The sequence below is a fragment of the Salarias fasciatus genome, chromosome 1 (assembly GCF_902148845.1).
Source record: "Salarias fasciatus chromosome 1, fSalaFa1.1, whole genome shotgun sequence".
Lineage (NCBI taxonomy): Eukaryota > Metazoa > Chordata > Actinopteri > Blenniiformes > Blenniidae > Salarias > Salarias fasciatus.
The window spans coordinates 23,328,629-23,352,698 of NC_043745.1; the positions used below are offsets into that span (position 1 = coordinate 23,328,629).

Consider the following 24,070-nt stretch of genomic DNA (forward strand, 5'->3'; position numbering starts at 1 on the left):
GAGTACAACTCCTTGAACAGTTTGGTGTCAGAAGCTTTCATCCGCTTCTTCCTGGAGACGATGGGACACTACTCACTGTTCATCACGCAGAACGAGCGTGGGGAGCGGATCTTCCAAAGAGAGGCCTTCCGTAAGTCCGTGGCCTCGAAGAGCATCCGGCGTTTCCTGGGGGTCTTCATGGAGTCTCAGATGTTTGCCGGGTTCATTCAGGATCGCGAGCTGAGGAAGACGCGAGCTAAAGGTGAGCCTTTGTTCCCTCGGCGTTTATTCTTGGACTTAATGTTGTTTCCTCCTTTAGGAAATCGATTACACGGCAGTGCAGTTTTCTCTGTGGATTTCCATCCCTGTTCTCACTGTGCTGAAGGAAATCCTGCTCTCTTACTGTCCTCTAGTGGCTGAAGGTCTTTCTCAGCATTTTTCTTCACCGCTTCACTGTAGCTTCCTGGAACACTGAGACTTGATCTCTTGATTATTTATTTTTTTCTTGCCTTGGCTGTGTGTCTGACAGGTCTGTTCGAGCAGAGGGTGGATCAGTATCTGGAGGAGCTGCCAGACACAGAGCAGAGCGGAGTCAACAAGTTTCTCAAAGGCCTCGGTGAGCTCAGCAGCGCACGTTTGTTCCTCGCCTCACATTTCGGGAATGTGTAACAAGTTGCTGCAAGAAATTTGAAATATTTCTTTCATTAGTTTGTTGCACTCATTTTTACTGGCACTGTCTCTCACAAATGCAATATTGCAGAAAATAATTAGCAATTATTTAGCGCATTCACATTCATCATAACAGATCCCATCAAGGTTTTTGGATTCACTTCACTCTCTGATGATGCATATGTCAACATCAGACAGTCGCTCATTTTCATTTTTTTGCAAATTAAAATGCTTCGGTTCCAACCTGGAATGTCAGTTTAAGACATTTTCTTCCAGGATCTCTGCCAATACACCTGTCTGTCTTTTCATGATATTCACACTCAGATATGACCTTATTCATAAATGAAGAGTTTCAAGTTTAATATTTAACAATTTGCAGGCCTGGATGTACAGCAATATTTACTCATACAAAGAGTAAATTAACAGCATCATGACATTCAGCAATACACCAGCATTTCCCCCCCAAAATGGACAATACTTATTAAAAAAAAAAAAAAAAATCAACTTCTTGTATTGTTTTGGTGGCTGCTGTAGGTTCTCCTTCACATTGAATGAAGGAAGGTGACAGGAGTGACAGTCACTTAGCTGCAGACTTCAGTCTTACCACTAGATGGCACACAAACTTTCCCATTGGTCTTTCAAATCAAGTATCAAGTAACTTTTAATTCAATCAATTAATTTATGTCGAGTAATGAATTTGTTTTGCCTGTTTACAGGAAGTAAAATGAAGTTTCTTCATAAGAAGAACTGAGGGGAAAACTGAAGACCGGATGTCTCGAGTTTCTGCATCATGATGATTCTCTTTTTTGTTCATGTTTTTGGCATTTGAAATGTACATATTAATTCACTGCAAGCTGTGATACTCTTCAGTGTATGTTTATAGTACCTTATGAGACGGCGATAGCGAGACGGTACACAGCCAGCGAGTCGTAGAGTAACCACTGATGAGCGTTGTCCGAGTGTGTGAGAGTATAAAAGATAATGCGGGCGTATATGTACAGTTTATGTGTTTCATTATTTTACAGCAGTGTTGTCCTCTGTTTAAGGAGTGCTAAACATATTCTAAAGAACTGTACATGCAAGACAATGAAGAAAATGATTTTTAACTCTTCACAGAGTCTTTTGCATTCTTTTATTAAAAAAGTTATTAAAGTTCTTTGAACGTCTGAGTGTACATTGTTGGCTTTATGAAAATTTTAATACTTTAATATGGTGAATGTCAATGTTTCTATACATTCTGTCATCAAATTGCTTCAACCTCCATGCTCTCTGTAGCCTTCATCACTCTGGGAAACGTTTTTTTGTAATATGACAAAATGTGCAGATGTCACTTTTGTAAAAACAGAAATACGTTTTCCAAATAATACAAAATCAACTCTTTTTACATCTGACATCTCAATGACAGCCTCCCCTAAAGCTAAACACAAGGAGAAGCTGGTAAGATCCCAAAAGACGCGGCAGTCTCGCACCAGCCACCACATGCTGCCGGTAACCTAATTACGTCTGTGCACATCACTCTGGTGGCTGTCACTGCCACGCTGTTATTAGCTCTCCTAACTGAGGCTCGCTGTTGACTCCAGGTGCCACCTTACTTTGCCTCTGCCTGTGTCCTTTAAAGCAATTAGGAGTGACATTTGATGTGCAGTCATTATGTTGTGTGTTTAGGATCGAGCTGCACGCCCACTGATAACAGTGGAGGAAGTCGTCAGACCCCTCGGCTAATTTTACACCATAATAGCAGACTGGTAATTAGCAGTGCCACATTCAGATTAATACTTCAAATGGTTCTTAAATAATTTCATCAGAAGAATTTTTTAAAGCTTTTAAATTGGTATAATTTTCACATGCTTACAAAATAGGTTTTGAAAATACACATTTTTAGAATACATTAAGAAAAAGTTACACAATAACAAAAAATATCTGCTATAAATCTGCATAAGTACATTTTTTATACTGGTAAACTATTTTTTCTATGATGTTGAAGACGTCAATGTAGAACCAGCAGATAATTGTTGACAGCCAGCTCCACCTTTCCACCGTTCAAGGCCCTCCATAACCTCTCTCCTCTGCACCTTACTGACCTGTTCCGCATCTAGAGCTGCACTCTCAGGACTGCCTCCTCTCTGAGCCTTGAGCTGCTCACTTTGATGATTTCCTACATTTGCAAAAAATATTATTTCTTGTCAGGAGCTCTTGTTTGAGATGCAAAGCTGTAGCGGGTCTGTCTGCATTACAGTCATTACTTCATTTATTTTATGTAACATACTTCGGTTTCTTTCCACAATCAACAATTATTTCCCCCAAATAATAAAATGTTTACTGTTGCCTTACTTGTCTGTATGAACTGAGGTGTGTATTGTGATGAACTGATGAACCATCAGGATGTACTTTGCAGTGAGTTAGGATGGTCTCCCAGCTGACTGGGACCCTAAACTGGAAGTGTTCTAAAAGCTGGAGGGATGAGATTCTTATGGAGCAGACGTGTTAAAACCTCCTCAGAAGTTGCAGTTTGTCATGTAAAATGAGTCATCCACACAGTGGCTACTGAACTCAGGATTTTTCAAATGTACATTGTGTCTATTTATGAAACTGATAACAAAACAGAATAAATTTAAAATGCATCATGACACTCCAAAAGCATGTGCTCCTCCTCATCATGAAGGACTTTTTTTTTTTTTTTACATTTTATCTCCATAAAGTGCGTCAGGGTTTCTAGAAATAACTTACTCTGATGCCATCATGTGAAACTCTGCAGCAGCGTCTCACTTCGCTCTGAGGACCGTCTGAAGTCTTGCATGAGAGCGACTATAAAATCTCACGATTAACTGCGAGACTTTGAATCTCCAAAATTTTTTTGTCCGAGCCAAAAGAGCGACATCCGATGGAGGGGGGGGATCGACACCGGAGCCGCGCGGGTCAAGGTACAGAAAACAAACTGGCTTTTCGTGCAGACGTGCGCACGCACACACATGCACACACTCACGCACACTCTCACGCACACACAGCCGCCGCAGCGGCACGCGGGACGCGATGACAGGCCGGCACGCGGGCTCGGGCTGAATCCGTGCCTCCTCATCACACTCTCATGTTTACCTGACGGGCTGCTCTGCACGAGCCGTGCGCCGTTTGTGGACGCTCCGTGCACGCGGAACGACGGACTCTGACTGAGCGAGTGAGTGAGCGCGTGCGGGCTGTGCTCCTGCTGTGTTGTGCGCTGCAGCGTGGTGCCATGACAGGGGCGGAATCTTCATGCGCACTTTCTAAAACACAAACAGCGGGATGCGCTGGAGGTGAGGCTGCTGCTGATGCAGAGGGATGCGGGGGATGCGGGGGGGATGCGGGGGCAGCAGTTCTCTCCGCTGTCTCTCTGACTCCCTGGATTGATTGTTGGGCTCTTTTAAATCGGGATAGTGTTAATAAAGTGGTGCCAGGCTGACACGTGCAGGAACAGATGGGATAGGTACCCATAACTCCCCAATTCCCTCTGCTGCACACTGACAGAAACACTGTGAGATCAACACTGGGGCTGTTTCACTTCATTTACAGTCTTATTTGAATAATAAACCTTTAAAAAGCTGACTTTCTAAAATTAAGAGGATCCATGGATAGAACTTTTTCTTTTTTGTGTGTGAGTACTTTTAACCATCTGCATCGAAGGAAACGTGTGGCGTGACAAACATGAGAAGAAGTGTTTTCTGTTTAAATTCAAGTCGAGATTTTTTTCAGGATTGATAAAGTTCAGATTTTCTTCAGATTTTTGGTCGCTCTGTGCTGGTGCTGTAGGAATAGTATGTTTGTTGACTTTCAATTAAATAAGAATGAATAATATTTAAAATATACCTCTCCAGCATGGTGCTATAATATTTATTTCAACACAAACACTGAAATAACTTATTTGAACCTCATGTTGTCTTGCTGAGTTTTGAACATTATTTGAGTTACTGAAAAAGTACTTAATTACAGTTATTTGCTGCTTCTTTAAAAAGTACAAGTTACTGTAATATCTACTAAAACAAAGAACGAAGTAATTGTCATAAAGTAACTTGTGCATTGCTTTTATTCACTATTGCAATCAGTCTGTTGACTGATCAACTTCAAAAGTTCGGCTGAAGTCACATCAGTGCTGCAGACTTGTTTGTTTTTTGCTGTGGTTGAGTTCATCAGTCAAATAACTGCACACTCCAACAAATGTAATGAAACATTCGGCTGTCATGCAGAACTAAACATAATACCTGTTCATCTAATGACAACAAATAGAAGAACTTTTAAAGGCGATGTCTGTTTGTGACAGTAAATATTGGTTAATTCCAATTGTTTAATTGCTCAAATTAAAGCTAACAGAGTGGGACAGAGAGACAGCAGCTCTGCAACATCTTTAATATAGGAAATCTAAATAATAAAAAACTTCAGCTATTATAGCTGTATTGTTAATATTTTATAATAACCAGTTTTTTGTTTTTTTTTTTGCAAACTGCTCTTTGTTACAGCAACATGATACATTTATGGTAGTTTTAAGCCCCACAATGTTAACAAAGTGTGATACAACCATTGAAAAGGCACTAATCATCTTAAAAATATATATTAATGAATATATTTTAAATGCTTTTATTTCATCTGTCTTTTAAAGTCCTGTTAGTTTGTGGTGATATAACAGAACCTACAGTCGTAACAATGATCAGGAGCCAAAATTTGATCATAAAGCTGATTAAAAAAAAAATACCCACAACACAAATACAAAAGCAATAACAGTTCAGCAAGAGACACAGTCGAACCACTATGAAAGGTCCAGTTAAGTAAGGTTTAGTTTAATGGTGCAGAGATATTAAAATATAATGCCCCATTATGAGACGTGAGGCCGTAAGTGGTTGAGTGATTTTACGCTGATCGAACTGTTGTAGCTACGGAATATCAGCAAAGCTGTGATTTGGTTGCAAGATAATTACAGTCACTTAAAAATTCAGTACAACACAACCTAGAGTGTGATATTACTTATTGAACTGTTGCACTAACGCTATTGGCCGCTGCCCAGCAATAAAAATATAAGCAATGATCAATGTGTTTAATCTTCATTTTTCCCATGCCAGCAGAAACAGAGCTGCTGCTAAACCACATAGTGACTGCTGCTAAACAACACCCCTTTTTCTTTCTCTTGGACACTGTAGTCATACAACCACTTCATTTTTGAAGTCTGTCCATTTTTATACTATTTGCAGCCTGAAATGCAGCAATGTTTTGCTAATGGTCCAGAATTAACTGTTACTGGTGTATTTGAAACATTAGAAACAGCTGTTTGGCCGAATGATCCAGCTGTGACGTTTCCCAGTGTGGTTATAAGGTATCAGTACTCATTTATTCATTGAAGTCACTTTATGTAGTCCTGATGCACTCAGCATTTCTTTCAACAAAAAAAAATACTGTTAACAAAAAAATACACAATGTATATTTAAAAAAAAAACACCTCAATCAATAGATCAACTGGACTTATTTTTTTTAACCTTGTGAAACACCCTCATCTTGAACCCAGCCATGTCCCACTCTGTAAAAACTGCTTGTTAAAGCTGAGTTGAGCTGCAAAACAAAACCTTCTTATCTCCTCAAAATTGATATTTGTGATGATTTAACAGGCTGATAAAACTACACTATTTATGCACGAATACTTGATACTTGACTAAAGAAATAGTTCAAAGTCTGCTTTGGAAGCCATGTGCACGTTCCAAAAGCATCATTTGATATCAGTATTCACCAGTGATCCATTACAGTCATAATGGGAACCATCATGTGTTGCAGAGGAGAGATGAGATACTATGTAATTGAGTGAAAACAAACATGCACAGATATCAGTGTCTTCCATCAGGAAAATAAATTGGAAAATACCTGCATATTGGATATCGTGAGAAAAAAAAAATCCAATATAGAAGAAGGTTAATTTTAAAACCCGTCATCTGTGGCAGTTCAATCACCTCATGAAGTGACGAAAAGCAGAATGGAACAAATATTTCTTTAAAATTATGTTTGTATGGAAAGTCGAGCTGAAGCTGACTGTTTATTCGAGGTAAACTCTGTCATCTTATCTGAGGCTGTCATTTAAAAAGACTATTTACATTTAATGAACGGCCAGCCAGTGAATCTGTATTTCTCATGTTGATGAGTGCAACTTCTTTGAGGAGGGAGAACGGTAAAACGGCATATTAACCTGAGAGTGGATGAAGATAATCCTGCTTTCTCTGTGACCTGATCACCTCGGTGTTAATAGATGTTACATCAGGGGTGCTTTCAAGGGAGGGATCACGGTGCAGGTTTCTATTATTGTGACATCTCTGGAGATGGCGTGCGTATGGCGTGCCAGCTTCATTTAGCAGAGCGGGGAAGCTGCTGGCGGGAGGCTTCGGAGTGAAAGATAAATGCTGCGGAGGTGCGGAGAAGGCAAGTGGAAGGGCTTGAAAATGCTACGGAGCTGCGTGAGCGAGACACGGGGTGCACCACCACTGACTAATTGTGTTTTAAATTGGGTCTTTGAGTGCACAATAGGGAATGGGATTGCTCTGAGCTCCCCACTGAAGCGTCTGAGGATGAGAAAGTTGTCAGATTTGTAGGTCAGGATGGAGGGGTTGTTGTTAGGCAGACTTGCTCGTAGGTCCAGATGCCAGTGTTGTTTAATCCTGGGAGAGCGTTTGTCTCAGGTTTCAGGGGGATTTAAGAAGTACGCTGCTCAGCAGTGTCTTTTCCCAGATTTCTTTTCATTATGCAGCCGCTTCTTTGGTAGATATGTAGTTGTAGTATTGAAAATGATGATGATAACAAATTGTGTGTTACCTGAATTTATTTTTTTGTGACCTTTATAACCAGGAGAGCCATTTCTACCTCCCAGTCCACCAAATTTCAATTTTATACATTTGGAAAACACATTTAATTCAAAATGAGGGCAATGCAGCCTTTAAACATTCATTTATAGTCAGGCTATTGAAATAAAACTGTAGTTTATGTTGCATGAAAGATATGAAAGAACAATTTTAACTGTTTTAGCAGCTACAACTGAAGAAAACACTTCTTAAGAGTGAAATCGATCATGATAGTTAAACACACTGGCATCTATGGCACTATTTGGAAAAACAATCACATATTTGCAGGCCAATTTGAGTTACTCAAACATAAATACAATGATTTTTTGACAAAATTACAAATAAATATAATGTACAATCAACAAAAGTCCTGTTTTTTCAAACTGAAATAAACTCTATTTATCAAGAGCACCAAGAAAATCAGTTCATTTATCCTCATTAGAAAGATATTGACTAGATGGAAAAGAGTCTTTATGAAAGTTTGCTTGTTAAAATGGATTAAAAAAGGAGTCTAAACGCTGAAATAACTTTAAGTTCCAAGCAGAGGCTGAAAGTCTGCGTGAGCCGCCGGCTGCAGTCCCCTGTCTGCGCGCGTTGGCTGTTTACTTCATCTGCCGTGTTGGGATGAAGTCTTCATTGATTATTCGGCGTTAGACAGTAACGCAGGAGTGTATGCTCATTCCATCTGGAGCTCGTCGGAGCCTGACCCCGTTTCGGCGTGCTACGCTGGAGTGCGGCCCCCCCTGGGAGCTGTCCCCTCCTCATGCTGACAAAGGGAAGAAGGCCACAGCTGGCCCAACACAGTCTGACACAACCTGAACCCGACATCGGCCCGTTCTGCCGCCACACGTCCGAGAGGTGCTTGTGTTACAGTCTCTGCCTTCTTCCTCATTGTAGGTCACCTGGTCTTATTCCCTCCATTTTGGAAGAAAAAAGGGCTTCCGGGGATATTTTGCCCTACAAAAAATAATTATGTTATCTCCCTAATTCCCAATTATTATGCACAGGCTTATTTAAGAAAAAAAGGATGAGATTTTCTCTCCTTTTTTTGTGGCTGCAGAGTGAAATTTGAACGTGACACTCCTCTCCTCTGCTACAGTGAGGGGCCCTACACTTGGATGAACTGGGGGAGGAGAGAGCACCGCGAGGCTGTCATGTAAGCCGTCTCCTCTGGGGCCACCTCTCGGCGTGCGCCGCTTCCTGCCTCAGGTAGAAGCCTCAGTGTTTCTGCTGCTCAGGCGACAGGCTGCTCCGTCTCCCCTCTCTCTCTCTGCTCCTGCCTGCTGAGAAAGCAACACACCCCCCTCTCGAAGCAGTGAAATGGAGAAGGTAAGGTGTCTCTTTCAGCATCGTTTCCTGTCTTCACTTTAACGCGCTTTCTTCACTGACCGCATATTTTTGTGCAGCAGCATCTCAGTTCGCGCTCTGGTCCTTTTTGCACACTTGAGATGTTTGTGCTGCTCTGTAAAGTCAACCAGTATGGTTTGAGGAGTATCCATGTCTTTGTCCTAAAACTGGGTTTGATCCTGTTTACAGCTTCAAAACAGACGTTAAGGATAAACTCCACACAAAGACTGTCGTCATAGGAATAGATTAAAAGATGATCTGCACAGTATCCTGGTAGACATGAGATGACAGCTTTTGAAATGGGGATGTGAACACAGGACACTGAGAGGACTTTCGAGTTATTTTAATTGGGAAGTGGTCATAGATGAAGGGGATAACTCACACTCCAGCGCGGTTTTAGTTTTATCGTCACAAAGAGCTCACTTATCTCTGAGGCATTTGCAGATGTGAGAACATACAACGAGACTTTGAAGTTCGATTCAACCAAAAGTGAAACAGCCACACAAATCGTGGCATCTGCCACGTCATCTGTTTAACACAGACCTGCGTCAGGCTCTCTGTCTCCATTGCACCTATTAAAAACTGTAGCGCTTTTTGTTTTTCTCCCTCTTTCAGAGCTGCTCGGAGTGCACGGAGCCGACGCTCGCTCAGAGCCTCTGTACGCTCTGCAACAAGTGGCTGTGTTACCAGTGCACAGATGTGCACCAGCATCAGAGAGCTGCCACCGCCTCTCAGTACACAGACGCGCACCAACCGCAGAGGCCCAATGCCAGCCAGTGTCCCGACCTGCACCAGAGGGGCTCCAGCTCCCTGCCTCCTACTGGACAAGGCAAGATATTTCTTCTTCCTCAACTTTCAGGCTGTTCTGACTGTTCTCTCCTCCTGCCTTTGTCCTGGTTGTTATGTGACCATTGTCTTTCAGCAGAAACTACTGCATTGGCAACGGTTGATAATAGTTCCTGGAGATCCCTGTGTTTTATTACACCTATCTTTAACACATGGCCCAGATTCTGAAGTGCTCAGATGATTTCATTTTTTTCTAATATTAGTATGCTGCTATTTAAAGCCCCTGAAATATGCCCGACAGCTTTTGTTGCCAGCTGCTTTTTGCAGGCCCGCGTTGCACAAACTGTCAAGTCGTAGCATTCTTGACAACTTTATTGTGATGTCGGAGCGTTTCGGGTTGGTTTGCGCGCCTGTGAGAAAAGCTCGGGGGCTGCGTTGATAGACAGGATGTGGTCAGTCAGATTGGGTTTGTGCACACAAAGTGATGTTCAGCTCTCCACCACAAAGCTCTCTGGTGATCTACAGGCAGGAGGGGATTGGCTGAGGGGAGCCGGTCAACAGAGACCAGTCAGGATTGGTGCACCAGCCTCTCCACCTATTGTTAGATACGATATCGTCCTGTGGGCCAACAGCTTCTTCAGTGACCTATTTAGACCTATATGAGAGTCTGAATGTGCGTTTGGATATGTGTGTGTCTTGAAGCTAAAGCTAAAAGATGAACTGACAGCTGGAGCCATCACTTCAAACCTCCACTTTGTTCAGCTTTAATTTGTTTCCAGCAACTGTATGACGGTTTCTGCACCAAAGCACAGAGACAGACTGGATATAATGTAACACACACACACACACACACACACACTCAGAAAAACACACATGACACATTGGTGTAGTGTTTAACACGAACATCCCAGGTTCTGGACTCAGGAGTCTTACCATATGGAGTTTTCATGTTCTCCCTGTGCATGTGTGGTTTTGTCTTGGCTGTCAAAAAAAAAAAAAAAAAACGTTTCATTGGTGACTAAATACCCTCACAGTGAAGGAGAATGGTGGAGAGGTGGACACTGTCTGATATGCAGTGACATAGGTGACTGTAATTCAAAGGTGCACTTTGTAAATATTTGTAATTATGGTTCAAACAGCAGAAAGCTACGAGAGACCAGCTGCTACAGCGCAAATCCTTTTCTATCATGGAGTCCTTCGAGTCATGTGTCTTCTCGACCGTTACCATCCTCTGCCATAATGGTTTACTATGATTTTAACTGTTTTGGTCTCATTTTGTCTTAGTAGTTAAACTTGTTTTTTTTTATTAGCTGTTTGGTGGCAGCAATAAAACGTCTGTTTCTACACCACGTGCTCAGGATTTTGTACTCTCTTCTGCTGCTTTTGAAAAAAAGCCATGAGGTCCTCATCTGTCACTCATCACCTGAGAAATGGCTCTTTCAGCATCTAGTGTCCAGAAGCAGTATTACAAGCCTTTCACCCAGAGATAAGAAGTTTCACTCAGTCTTTGTCTCTGCAGGAGCCTCAGACTTGTTAACAGGCGTCATGCTTTTACTTGATGAGGGTTATTTACAACTCTTCAAACTGATTCATAGATGATAGAGATTGGACATTTAGTCTCAAAACTTGTAAAAGATTTTGCTTTACAACAAAACCAACCTGTCAAAACCTTTAATTTTCACTAATTGACATGTTTGTTCAAACTGTAGGAAACTATGCAGGAATGAGGTGTCTTTAATTAGGAGGCATTGATAGGAAAAAAATAAAGCAGAATAACAAAACTGGCCCACTTCTGAGGCATGTACCACAAAGCTGGGTTTCCCCTCATGCTTTTGCCACAGTCCTGCTGAGAGACACTTATTATATCTCACTCAATCTGTTTGACTCTGATGACTTCTAAATGTTTGAAACTGCTTTAGGAGATGTTTATTGAGGAGACAGTGAAACAGTAATTTGATGATGCTGTGTGTCATTTGTATTTCCACACTGAGATTGTTGATTACATGATCAGTATAATGGTGATGTTTTTATGCTTTTCTGTTAATTTTTTTTTTGGTTTAGAAAGAAGAAAAATCTTGTGGTTTTAATTACTAGACGCTGTCATGCTCCAGGCTGTCTGGTTGAAGACACAGGAGCACATTTTTATCACATCGTAAAGTTTAAGTTTCTCGACTTGTGCATTTTCACACTGCAATTCGTGTCTGAAATGACATGACTGGGTTTTCAAAGTTCCCGTTAAGCAGGCGTTTTCCCTGTTCTCCTCCACATGTGTTTTCTCCATAATGCCTCTCAATGTTAGCGCCTGCCGCCCTCCTGCTGCACGTGTAACTAAAAGTTGCCTGTTTCTGATGCTCCGTGCCCCCCCCCCCCTTCTTCTGTATCTCGCAGGCCCAGGGTCGTATCCTTGCTCCCTCCTCATGTGCCACTCTCACAGACAGGAGCCCTTGGAGCTTTTTTGTGAGTCATGTGACCTTCTGTGCTGTAGCAGCTGTCACCTGTCCTCCCACAAAAACCACAGGTCAGTCCTCAGATACGCAGCACAAGGACACTGCCGAGAAAAGGCTAACCGCAGGTTAAAAACTTCCTCTGAGCTGTAGCGCTCCTTAACTGCCCTGTCACTTTTATCATCGCTATCTGCATACGCTACCCTTGGCCAGCCGAGCTCTCATTAAGTATTCATGCCCCTCTTGTTTTCTGTGATGTTACAGTACAGTAGCTGCTTCGAAGGTCACCTGCATAATGCTGCGTTCTCGGGGGAAACAAATTTAATTTGACTGCTCGTCGATGCATTCGTTAACTTTCGGTGTGGCGTATCCAGGGTGGTGCAGATCGGGAAGGCTCTGCAGGATCAGCAGTGGCTGTTTGAGAGCCTGATGGTCCAGGTGGAGGAGAGAAGGTCTGCCGTGGAAAGCAACGCCAAACAAACAGAAGACAGGTCGGTCTCGAGTTCTATTCACAGTCCAAAAGTCTGAGTAATCTCTGTCACGAATGGTCAATAATTCAGCAGTTTAAAATATAGCAAGCTAATGAATAAATGAGTGTCTGAAATCCTGCTGTCCCCATTTCTCCCCCCTTTTTGTCTGTGTAGACTTCACGGAGTAAAGATTGCGCACAGGAAGGCAGAGAACCAGATTAAAATGGCAAAGATGATTATGATAAACGAGCTTAACAAACGAGCCAACCTATTAATAGAGCAACTGGAGGTAATTACTTTCTCTTTCTTTCTTTCCCTCTTATCGTTCAACCAGCCATGAATCTACATGCAACGAATCCTTAACTGCCATGATGAAATCAGCCCTGCAAGCAAGCAAATGACATCCCATAATAATTTGTCAAAGCTGCTTAAACCAACATCTCAGGAACAACATCCCTCAAAAAAACACGGGGGCTGTAAATCAAAGCGCTGACGTGCGACTTTCTGCATCTGCCGTGTTTCTTTGCAGAAAATTTCAGAGGGCTTCCAGCAGCGTCTGGAGGACCAGCTGCAAGGGGCGATCGAGCTCTGCGGCCAGCTGGACCACATTCAGAAGTTCATCACCTGGGCCACGACCCATCACTGCAGAGGCCCGGTGCTCTTCAGCAGGGCTCTGGTATGCAAACGCGACGGCCAGCAGACCTTCAGGGTCCTGCCGTGACAAACACACGCGGGCCTGCACACACACACTCTTATGTGGGAAATCTTTTTTTTTTTTTTTTTTTTTGGTAGTTGGCGTAACAGAACAAACGTGATACTTTTTTTTAATCTTGGCCAGTGTGACTGTACTGCCTTAGCTTCAAATTTAAATATATAGGTGTTTTTGGGGCATTTTTGCATTTAGATGAAACAGTGGAGACAGAGAGAAAGTGTGGGCCACAGGATGACAGTGGGAAACATGCAAACTCCACACAGAAAGGCTCTTGATCTGGATCAAGCTGCTTTCCTTGCAAATACAAAACATAACATTTTAATAAAAACACTAGGGTCAATGTGGTTGACTAACCCTGAAAATGTCCCCTGTTTTCATGATGTAAAACACATCTGTTGTGTGCAGATTTCCCTTCAGATGCAACAGCTGCTCGAGGCTCCGCTCCACTCCGACTCCTGGAGTCCCGTAAAGATCAAATTCAACTGGGATGCAAGTTACTGGACAAAGCAAATGTCTTCTTTAGGTAAACTGAATTCATTCAATTACATTTTCATTTATTTTGCTGTCGTGATAATAAACATGGATATAATGTGTCAGTTAAAATGTCAAATGATGAATTACAAACTAAACTGAAGTAAGCATGTTGTGTTGCTGTTGCTCTGCAGGCCAGCTGACCGTTGAAGGGGGAAACTGCACCTATCCTCCAGGACTGGCTTGCTCCAGTATCATGAGGCCGCAGCCCATCACCTGCTTGGCCACGCCGCCTGTGTTCCACAGAGGGCGAGAGTCGGGCTGTGGCTACCAGGCCTGCTGCGAACCCCAGATGTGTTGCCTGCATGGCATTCCCACTCAGCAAGACCTGCCCAGTCTGGACAAAAGCCAGCTGGAGGCCTCGCTTTACAACTCCGGCTGCACTCAGCCTGCTCTCATTCCCGCCTCTCTGCATCAGAGTCAGCAGCTCCAGAGGTGCTGGGACATGGACGGCGCCTTGCAGTGTCCTCCCCCTACGTCACCCGCCCCGATCGTAGGACCCATCCAGCTGAGCTGCGGCCGAGCATCTGCATCCCAGCCGCCGGCTCCCGACCCACAACCCCACTCTCAGTCTAAACCCTATCTCTCTTATCACCAACACCAAAGAGAGGATGTTCCTGAGAGCCAGACCCAGCTCGGCGCGGACCGCGGCAGGCCCAGCCAGAGTCGGGAGAAGCTGTCGGCCGGCAAGGAGCTCGGCCACGCCGCTGCGGAGGGAGACGTGGAGTCTGAAGAGAGCTGGGGCCAACGGCACAGAGGGGATGAGACCTGTGAACAATCAACAGTGGATGAGGTTGTTCAACCACAACCACAACAACAACTGCAGGTTTCAGTCGCAGCAGAGCAGGGGAAAGAGCAACAGAGGACCAGGCATGCGCTGACGCTGAGAGACCACAGAGATGACAGGGTGAGAAAACAGCCTACTATTGACACTGACTTATAGGCAGTGTGGCGACGCGTTTATTCAGACATGTTTCTTTATTCAAATGAGTGATTTCAGTTAGCGGTGTTAATCCCACCTAATATGGAGTTCAAAATCAGCTCATATTCTCCTGAAACAGTGAAGGGTGTGTCTAAAAAGATCTAATTTCCACACGTTACATTCGTGGAGTGAAACGGAAAACTGTAATGCACACAATATATTTTTCATGCACGATTTGGCTGCTCATCAAATGACAGGAATGTATTATTAGACCACAGTTTATTCATTTAATGGTTGCTGCAGACACTTCCTGGTTCGATACACCTGCAGCTTTGTGGGCATCATATGAGAGTGTATCTGAAAGCAGCGAGAGAGGTTACAATTTTTTGCACCCTTTTTTTTTTTAATTTCACATGTGGTTTTGCAACGTTTCAACGAGCCCAAACTTTTACCCAAACCACACATGCTGGGAGCACTGATTGGCTAGGCTGATTTCCTCTTAACACCCTTCCCCCCAACACCCGCACCCCCAACCCCTCAACCCTGACACACACACACACAAAAAAAAAAAGAAAATGCACACGCAAACAGAAAATTGCAGACAACAACAGCAGATCCTAATTCAGACACAGTGCAACACCTTTTGAAGTTATTTTAAACAGCAGTTAGAAAATGTTGCTAATTTCTTTGTTGACATGCAGGCGATTGTTGGGTTTGAGGCTGTATTCTGCTTTAATTAATGGCCGTTAAGGACTGAAACTAAAAGGGACGCTTTCTTTTAATGCCAGAACGATCACTTCCCACTTTTGACAGCTAGCCTGAAAACAGATGGTGCAACAGAGAGCTGCTCCTGCTTTCATAAAGGAGGGATGATGGGAAAACAAAGAGCCGCTCTGACAATTAAAGCTGAACAGTTCACATCAATGCATCATGAAATCCAGCAGAGGAGCATTCATCACAGTCACACTTGATGCCAGAGGTTTTAGCATGCGCATAATCACCTCTCTGAAAATTCTCAAGATGCGTGATTACAAAGATGTTATTTTTACATTTTCAAGTCACAGCATCTGAAAATGATACAAAACCACTCGGGCACAGTCATTCATGTACTTAACCTGTCATTAATGAGGCACTGAGGGAATAGTGGGAGCTGCCAGTTTGGTTTTAACTCCAGTTTTCTCTGAGATGAATTCTTGGTCCCTCCATCATTCCAGAAAGAAGGATTATAGTCTATTTTTCCTCCATGGTCTGAATCCTGCTTTGCTTTCCCACAGGGCACAGATCAGGTAAGTGTTTTAATCGCATGATACTTAGGAGCATGTGCTCGGTGTCATCCCGCCCTGAATATGTATGATAGTGTATAAGAAAAAGAGCACACGTGAAAAGGAATCTGCAGGGCTAAATGATTTGTCAGACCTCCTGCTTATATCAAATAAAGACACATGTGAGGTGTGGAGCTGAGATTTGGGGGAGACTTGCATCAGTGGAGAGGGAGAGAGTGGTAATAACTGATTAGCAGTTCTGGCTCAATCAAAAGGGCCCCATTGAATTTGTGATGTTAAATTTACATGCGGTAATTACTGTGGTATGCAAACCTTTTATTGTCTGTTCGATAATACTAATGAATGCAGCATGTTTGTCAGGATCAGGTTGTTTTATGTTATTCCCAGAATAGGCTGTGAGTGATGTTTTTGTTCATTTAATGCGCGCCTGTGTCACACTCGAGGTTGTGTCCGCCGTGCACATCCCACACATCCTTTTCTGTCTTTTCACTTGTTAATGGCACAAACAGGTGCATCTGTGCATGCGATGCAGCTTGAAGCCCTGCTCAGCTGTGTGTGTGTGTGTGTGTGTGTGTGTGTTTCTGACAGAGATCCACATCCCTGGAGGTGTCCGTGACAGCCCACGAGTGTGTATCTGATGCGCAGAGCGGCAGACTCAGCTCCACGTCGGTGTGCACGAGGAGGCAGAGGCGCTCCCAGAGCATCCCCACAGAACTGGCAGCCCCATCCAGCAGCCCGCACGCTGAAAGGCCCGCACGATGCACTCACAGCCCGCAGGCAGGAGCTGCAAATCAGGTAACTCCGCGCCAGAATGTAATCACACAAAGTGGAGGATTGGGGCTGTGCTGTCAGAGAGAATGGAGGTGATCAGAGGAAAGGTGCACTTTACACATGTGAGTTCTGGCGTCGCAAAGAAACTGTGATAACAGGACTATTATCTCTTGTCAGGTATAATTCCACAGGATTCTCTGAAACTCAGAGCGAGGCGTCACATTTAGAGTGTATTAAACTGGCAGGAGAAGAGAGAAGCGTCTCACAGGAAGAATTTGGTTGCTTTTGTGAGTTTGGAGTCAGAAAGTTTGGATTTGTGCCTCCTGGAGAGTTTGCGCCGCATCTCTGCTTGACACCACATTAGCTGCTGCAGCAGCAGCTCTTCAACATCTGTCACCAAACTGTTGGTGTCGAGTAATGAAGTGGGTAAAACTACAAGAAAGAGAACAACAGGGAAAAAATAAAAGATTGAAAGAGGATTTCATTCCACTACAGCCAGTTTCTTATGCAATAGGAGCGCAATGCGTAATTGGTGGAGCACATTTGATGGAAACTAATGCTAATGCTTCAGAGAGTTGGCATTAAATATGAAAAAAGCTCATTTAGCGAAACAGAAAATGGAATACCAAGAAGCCGCCGTTTTTTAAGTTCCTTTTCAGTTGTTGCAAGCCATCTGTATCCTTCCAGGCACGGTGTCAAGCTCACTTTAGTTCAGTCCAAACTGGTCTCCTGTGAACCACACTAGTAGAAATTAAAGTAACACTAAGGAACTTTCAGTTTCCGTTGATTTTGGCGGCGCCAGTGGACAAAAGCGGTAGTGTTTTGCCTAAAGGAATACTACAGTTCCCATGAGGACTAGTGCGTGACGTCGTAAAATGCTGCTCCCGGTGGCATGCTGTCAGACTGAACTCGCCTACATTTGTTTCCAGTGGCTGTGTGAAGGACAGATAGCGACGAGGTCATGAATCTAATGGTGGCTAAACAATATTATATCATAATGTGACGCATGCCGTGTGCTGGGTTCCTACCACCCTCCTCACAGTTTCTTAGTCCAAGTGAAAGCAATACTGACGCCCTCAGCCCGTGACAGAGGGGTCATTCAACCCGTTGTAAGTCGATGTATCATCACAAAAGATATTAAAATGTTTTATTAAGGTTGAAAAGTTCCTTAGTGTCGCTTTAAGTGTTACTGCACAAATAATAACAACTCCAAATGTGTACCTTTGTTTCAGCGCTAAGAGGTAAGAGTAAAGTAGGGGGAATACACATTCAATTAAATATTTATTTCCAATTCTGAAATATTTGAAATTGTTTAAGAAAATTATGCCATTTGCAGTTATTTTTTCTTTAGATATTCTTGCATGTAAAAGAATGCAAAAAAAGACAATATTTTTTATATTTATTTATTTTTTTTCATCACAGCCTTGTTTTCCCAGCAGCAGAAGCCGAGTAGTTTGATGACTTTGCTGTTTTTGGTACTTTTTCCAAATTTGTAGTTTTGTTCTGGCTTGTGGATAACATTTCTGAAATCTTTTTTGAACCTCAATCAATTAAAAACTCTGTAAGTAGTTGATTGACTCATTCTGTGAATTACTTGCAACTGCAATCAATACATTTGCAAGTTGTTGCCCTAATGTTTCTTTGCTGACAGTATAGTCTCCAGTGTAACTGCGTCGCTGGTCACTCTGCTTGTGCGGCGTCATAATCAGTTTAAATTGTTTCTGTAATTGATTACAGATTAAGTTGATACTGTGTCACTCTGAAGGCCATTTTCGGTCTGCGGGCTTTACGTTTGACTTTCAGGTGATTATTCAGGAGAAAGATCAGCCTGCGCTGAACATGTGATCCTTCTCCTCATTCTTCAAGTCAGTTTCAAAATATCAAATTCTTGGCTTCACTGGCCGGATGCTAAGCTGTGTATTTTTCATAGACACATTTAAATAACCCTATCACTCATCAGTACGGTAAAGAACGCACACTATATACATACCTATTAAAACAAATCTGGAGACATACTGCTTTTTCATTTCTTTGAATATAAAGTTCTTTTGGGCCTCTGATGTTATTTTTATGGCACTGATCAAAGTACCCACCTCTGATTCAGATTAACTACTGTAGACTAAGGCTCAGGTTGCATGTAGATTTGAAAGTGTTGTTGACACATGTAACTTGATATATTCTGTGGTTTGCTGACCTTGTTCCCAGCCTGACGTTATGGATTCCAGACAGAGGAGAGCTTCAGACGGGCTCCTTAGTGCTGTCAAGTCAACTTCATCATCCTCAGGCCCGTCCAGAGGACAGCTGCCTCCTCTGCTCTTCTATAAGACAGAGCCAGGTACTGAATTATCACTCTGAACCTCAAGACAGACATGTCTGTCTGCGGGTTGGCTAATGCATGTCCGTCTTTGTGTTTAGATCATCCTGTCATATATGTGAATGTAGAGTCCGATCATGAAGCCAAGGAGAAGTGCAGAGTGTCCAGAAGAGTCCAGAGCAGGTGTGTCACTCCTGACAGATCACATTTGTTTTCTGAGCATGGCTCTTAAAGTAAAGTTGTTTTCATTCTTTCTTCTCCGCTTCTGTCTGAAGCAACGACGACGCTGTGAAGGACTCAGGAAGACCCAGGGTTCCAGTGGTTTGCTTAGAGAGGCTCAAAATCCTTGTGGCACAACTCCCCCCACACGGACGCCGACAGAGCGACCCCTTACCCGCCAGCGAGGCCAGCAGGGGCGAACCTCCGGCGCAGCAGAGAGGCTGGCACAGTGCAGCACCCGAAGTATGTCTTCAGTTCCCCGTATGAAATAAGACTGATGGTTTCAGCTTGTTCCCCCGCCCTGGTTTTTATTCTCAGTTTTGCTTTGTGAAAACCATCGCAGAGGACTTTCAGTTTAATTCCACGCCCTTTTCTCTCACTTTTTTTTTTCTAGTCTGCAGTAAGCATGCAGCAGCCAGTCCGCCTCAGAATGAAGATTTTGAATGTGTTGCCAGCGTAGTTACTGAGTTTTAATGACAGGTGATAATTAAAACTGCTTCCTTCTTGTCTCTCATAGGGGGTAGCCGGAGGCTTTGAGACCAGGGGGACCACCCACTCGCTCACAGCACCGCCATATGCGGAGCGACGAACTTGTACTCAGCTTAAAACTCTGTCGTCCAACAGCGATGTTCACAGCCACAACAACAGAGGGAATCTCAGCTCCCTGGAGGCATCCACACTGTCTTCCACCGACTCTAAATACGCACCACAGAGTTATTCCCCATCGGACCTGGACTCCGACTCAGACCCCAGGTCCGTCACAGAGGATGCTGTTGTTTGTTGCGGTGAGCCGGACCCACAGCTGGACTCTGACGACACGCAGGAGTCTGACCCAAATACACAGTCTTCATCCGAGGCTGAGCCAGAATGTCTGGCAGAGGAGAAATCAGCAGCTGCAGCCGATTCAGAGCCCAGTTTAGAGTACGAGGCGGAGCCGGAGTCAGATGGGGGAAGAGGATCGGAGGACGGCCAGGAGGCGGACGCCGATGCAGAATCGGCCGACGCCGACACGGAGTCGGACGTCCAGCCGGAATTCGATCCCGGCTTTCAAGCCGAGACCGACTCCGATGCCGCGTCCGACCAGGCCCTGGAGTCTCAGGGCTCCGTGGAGTCCGAAGTCGACGTGCAGTCCGAACCCGAACTGACGGCTGACGACCCGCAGCCGCTCCGCTCCGACCTGGAGGAGGAGTCCCACCCGGCTCCTGGTCAGAGGCAACTCCTGATCGCAAACCCAGTGACGGAGGAGCTCCACTCCGAGCAGGACAGCGCCGAGATGGAGAGCGAGGACTTCTGTGCCGTGTGTCTGATTGGAGGAGACCTGCTGTGCTGCGACCGCTGCCCAAAAGTCTTCCACCTGTCATGTCACATCCCGCCGCTGCTCAGCTTCCCCTCGTAAGCTCCCATAACTGTAACCTGGAACGCATGCAGGCGCATCTCCAACATTTTTAAAAAAGATCATTCAGCTGTGAAACTCCCGTATAATTTAAATTTACTACACACAAACCGAAATATGTCAAGCCTTTTAGTTTTATTCTGAATTAGGTGATATTCAACTTCCCATCGATTTCCATATGTTGAGCCTTGATTGATGCCAATTCTGACCCTGTCCAGAGGTGACTGGCTGTGCAGCCTGTGCAGAGATGCAGAACAACCGGAGGTTGAGTACAACTGTGAGCACGGGAGAACGTCTGGAGAACACACAGCAGCTCGCGGACTCTCCGCCTCTGACCAGAGAGTAGGTCATCCCATTGCTAAATGCAGCGCTGACAACAGTGATTCTGAAACAGCTTCTTTATGTTTGGATTTGTTGTTGCAGAAATGTGAGCGGCTGACTCTTCTAATCCTCAGTAACATTCTGAGTGCTCCCTTCCAGGAGCCCGTCAGTCCACTGGTGAGTGACCGCTACATTCTCGCAGTCCCTTACTCATTTTCACAATATGATTTCCAGAACATAATTTATTTTTTGCAATATAGTTGCAGTCCCAGAGTAGAACCGTGAAAAGAGGACATAAACACACTTTGATTGCTGCTATATTTATCAGAGTTTGGGGGCTCAGGTTGCTTAAGGCCTCACAGCTGCGCTGAATGCATTTTCTCTCTCATTAAATATTTATGGAGATGATTTTCTGCTAAATAATTTGCGGCATTCATTGTTTACACCAGTTTTCTGTCTTTGGTTTCTCCACTGGTTAGTGCTAGAACCAGTTCGCCTGTTGCGTGCTTCTGTACACACACGATGGTCATGGTGTTCAGAAATGATTGGATTGAAGCTGCAATAATCCTTTTTGTTGATGATCATTTGTTGTGTTTTCGTACAGGCTCGTCATTACTACCAGATCATAAAGAGACCAATGGATCTGTCTGTGATCAGGACCAAACTCAACAAGGGGAACAGCAGACACTATAACTCCCCGGATCAGTTTGTCGCCGACGTCTATCTGATGTTCCGCAACTGTGAAAAGTTCAATTACGTAAGTTATGAAACAACTTATATAGATTATTGAGATGATCATCCTCATTAGTGAGAGACTCTATGGCAGTATCGGTGACTCTGTCCCTCCGCCTGCAGCCGGACTCTGAGGTGGCCCAGGCCGGCCGCAGCCTCGAGGCGTTCTTCACCTCCAAGCTGAAGCAGGTTTTCCCAGACAGATTTTTCCCCGCAGCCGAGGCGGAGTCCGACAGCGACGAGTACGACGAGGCCTACAGGGCGACGGAGGGCGGCTTCCCCTGGCCAGAGAGGAGGGAGCAGTGTCACCGGAAGAGGAAGAGGAGACAGTCCCTCAGGTCCAGGAGGCATCACTTCTAACCAGACGTCGGCTGCGGCTGCAGACGTGTGGCTCGTGTGTGGAGCTACGCAGGTTTTTTTTCTACTTAGCATATTTTGGGAGTGCAGTATTGTTTCCAAGCTGTAATTTGAAAGTAGCTCTTTTGTTAAGGTAAGCAGGCACATGACAGTGCTGCCACCTGATGGCAGCTGGTCATATTGACACTTTAAACATTGGACCCGGTACAAGAAAATATATTCTTCCTCCAGACTTCAGCTGAGGAGATGAACATAGAATCTGAGAAAAGGGTGTAATCACAACTCACATTGTTTCTGTTCCTGTAATGTATGGTCCAGTAGGAAGGGGACGCTGTATTTTTTTAGTTTGCCACATAATATAACTGGCTACTTGCTGCTGACGCACTGCTTACTATTCCATTCATTTGTATTAAATCCTAAAATAGCTCATATATCCTATTTCATATTTCTTTATTGTACACAGAGGATGCTGCAGTTGTTTATTATTTTCACTTTGCATCTTTAAGTGGAAATCTTGGGCTTTTTTTTAGGCATCAGTCTGACTGTACACATGACTTTAAAGCTGATAAATTTTGTACTTAGATAGTCATGTGTTCCACATGTTTATACAGGTGTAACGGTATAGAAGTTTATTTTACTATGTGTATCTATAATTGCTAAATGATATGGTATTGCAGTTTAATGATGTATTTCACTAGGACCTCTCCAAAAAGCAGTTTGTTATTCATTTGCATGATGCAAGTGACTGCAGCCACTCTCGCAATGTAATAATCAAATAGTCAATAAAGTATCAAATTTGCATTTAGTCTGACGTTTAACTTTACATTTACATTACAGTATGGATCAATTTTGTTTCTTTCAGTGTTTTAGAAAAATGTACTCTTCTATTGTCTAAATAACTCAGGCTTAATAAGGTGTAAGGTATTGATATTGTTCAGTATTGATCTTTATGAAAATGTATTTGACAAGCTGCACTGCTGAAAGAAAATCTGCCATTTTATATCGCTGTAGCACATTCCTTGTTTTTAGAAGTACTTTGCTAGTTCCCTGCATATTAATATAAACCTTACTTGACAGCCACAGTAATAACTTTCTCAGCCGATTAGTGTTTGTCCAGTGTGTGTAAAGTCACTTCTTTCCAGTAAAAGTGATGATAATTCCTGCTGTATGAAGGAAAGCTGATCAATCCTGGTGACTGGCACGAGAGAGCAGGTTCTTTTTTCTTCCCTTTTTTTAAGCGAGCAGTCAATAATAAATACATAAATGGATGGTAATATCAATAAAACATCTTCCAAGGACAACGTATGTTGTTTTATTATTTGATCTGTAATTTGAATTACATTATTGGATGGAATCACTTTAGACTGTATATGAATGATGAATGCAAGAATACAAATTGCTGTTTAACTGTTGCACGGTAGTATTTATGTATTTATGGATTGCACCAATGAGTCTTTTTCTGCTTGTAACACATAAAAATCAGGGACAAACTGATGAATCCCAGCGAACAGGTGCCATATTAGGATCCCTCATCCCATGACCATAATCCATGATGAATGGATGTATGTAATACAACAGGAAGCTCAAAGATTTTGGCAGTAGGAAGAATGACCCTCGGAGATTATGTGAGTTTCAGAGTACAGGAAGAGTGGAACTGATAATGTCCACAAATTAGATTAGTTTGAACAGCAACTGACATTTGAAGAAACGTAATGAAATAGATTTTCTCAATTTAAATGATGAATTGTTCCATTCCACTGGGGCTTGAAATTTAATTTACATCTGCCAATATCTTTATTAGTTTATGGTATTAGGTACTGTTTTAAGATTGGTAATTAAGGAGGATGCATTTAAAAATAAAATGGAGAGATTAGTAATGTCTTCGGATGTGAAGCCATTAAAGGTTCAGGATTTCGAACATCTCCTGAGGGAATACAAAAGAATTTAGCAGATTTAAAAAGGCGTAAGCACCAATTCATTT

The 24,070-nt window shown here is 43.3% G+C and overlaps 2 protein-coding genes across 5 annotated transcripts in view; both read left to right on the forward strand.

Moving 5' to 3' along the window:
• The window catches only part of dennd2b (DENN domain containing 2B), a 47,887-nt gene extending 44,950 nt beyond the window's left edge, over nt 1–2,937 (forward strand). For both annotated transcript variants that reach the window (XM_030090951.1, XM_030090943.1), the window contains exons 18-20: nt 2–241; nt 509–595; nt 1,365–2,937. In XM_030090951.1, coding sequence (XP_029946811.1) covers nt 2–241; nt 509–595; nt 1,365–1,399 — 362 coding nt within the window. In that variant the 3' untranslated portion in view covers nt 1,400–2,937. The remainder of the gene's footprint in view (nt 1; nt 242–508; nt 596–1,364) is intronic.
• A 477-nt stretch (nt 2,938–3,414) lies between these two features.
• trim66 (tripartite motif containing 66) lies at nt 3,415–23,387 on the forward strand. 3 transcript variants are annotated; one of them, XM_030088719.1, is made up of 18 exons: nt 3,415–3,569; nt 8,587–8,816; nt 9,450–9,663; nt 12,009–12,138; nt 12,439–12,555; nt 12,709–12,823; nt 13,064–13,210; nt 13,652–13,769; nt 13,912–14,684; nt 16,571–16,777; nt 18,959–19,088; nt 19,169–19,250; nt 19,343–19,529; nt 19,804–20,678; nt 20,898–21,021; nt 21,103–21,177; nt 21,605–21,757; nt 21,856–23,387. In XM_030088719.1, exons 2-18 carry the CDS (start codon nt 8,808–8,810, stop codon nt 22,090–22,092), a joined length of 3,693 nt encoding a protein of 1,230 aa, XP_029944579.1. In that variant the 5' UTR covers nt 3,415–3,569; nt 8,587–8,807; the 3' UTR covers nt 22,093–23,387. The 3 variants fall into 3 exon arrangements, with proteins under 3 accessions (XP_029944579.1, XP_029944597.1, XP_029944588.1); XM_030088737.1 differs by lacking the exon at nt 3,415–3,569 and adding an exon at nt 3,819–3,938; XM_030088728.1 differs by lacking the exon at nt 3,415–3,569 and having other exon boundaries at nt 8,308–8,816.
• Nucleotides 23,388–24,070: the final 683 nt, after the last annotated feature.

Excerpts from the sequence above, each read along its gene's own strand:
- trim66 (XM_030088719.1), top strand. Across the intron at positions 12,556-12,708 it reads GCCAAACAAACAGAAGACAG|ACTTCACGGAGTAAAGATTG; the intron begins GTCGGTCTCGAG and ends TTGTCTGTGTAG. Across the intron at positions 13,211-13,651 it reads TGCTCTTCAGCAGGGCTCTG|ATTTCCCTTCAGATGCAACA; the intron begins GTATGCAAACGC and ends TGTTGTGTGCAG.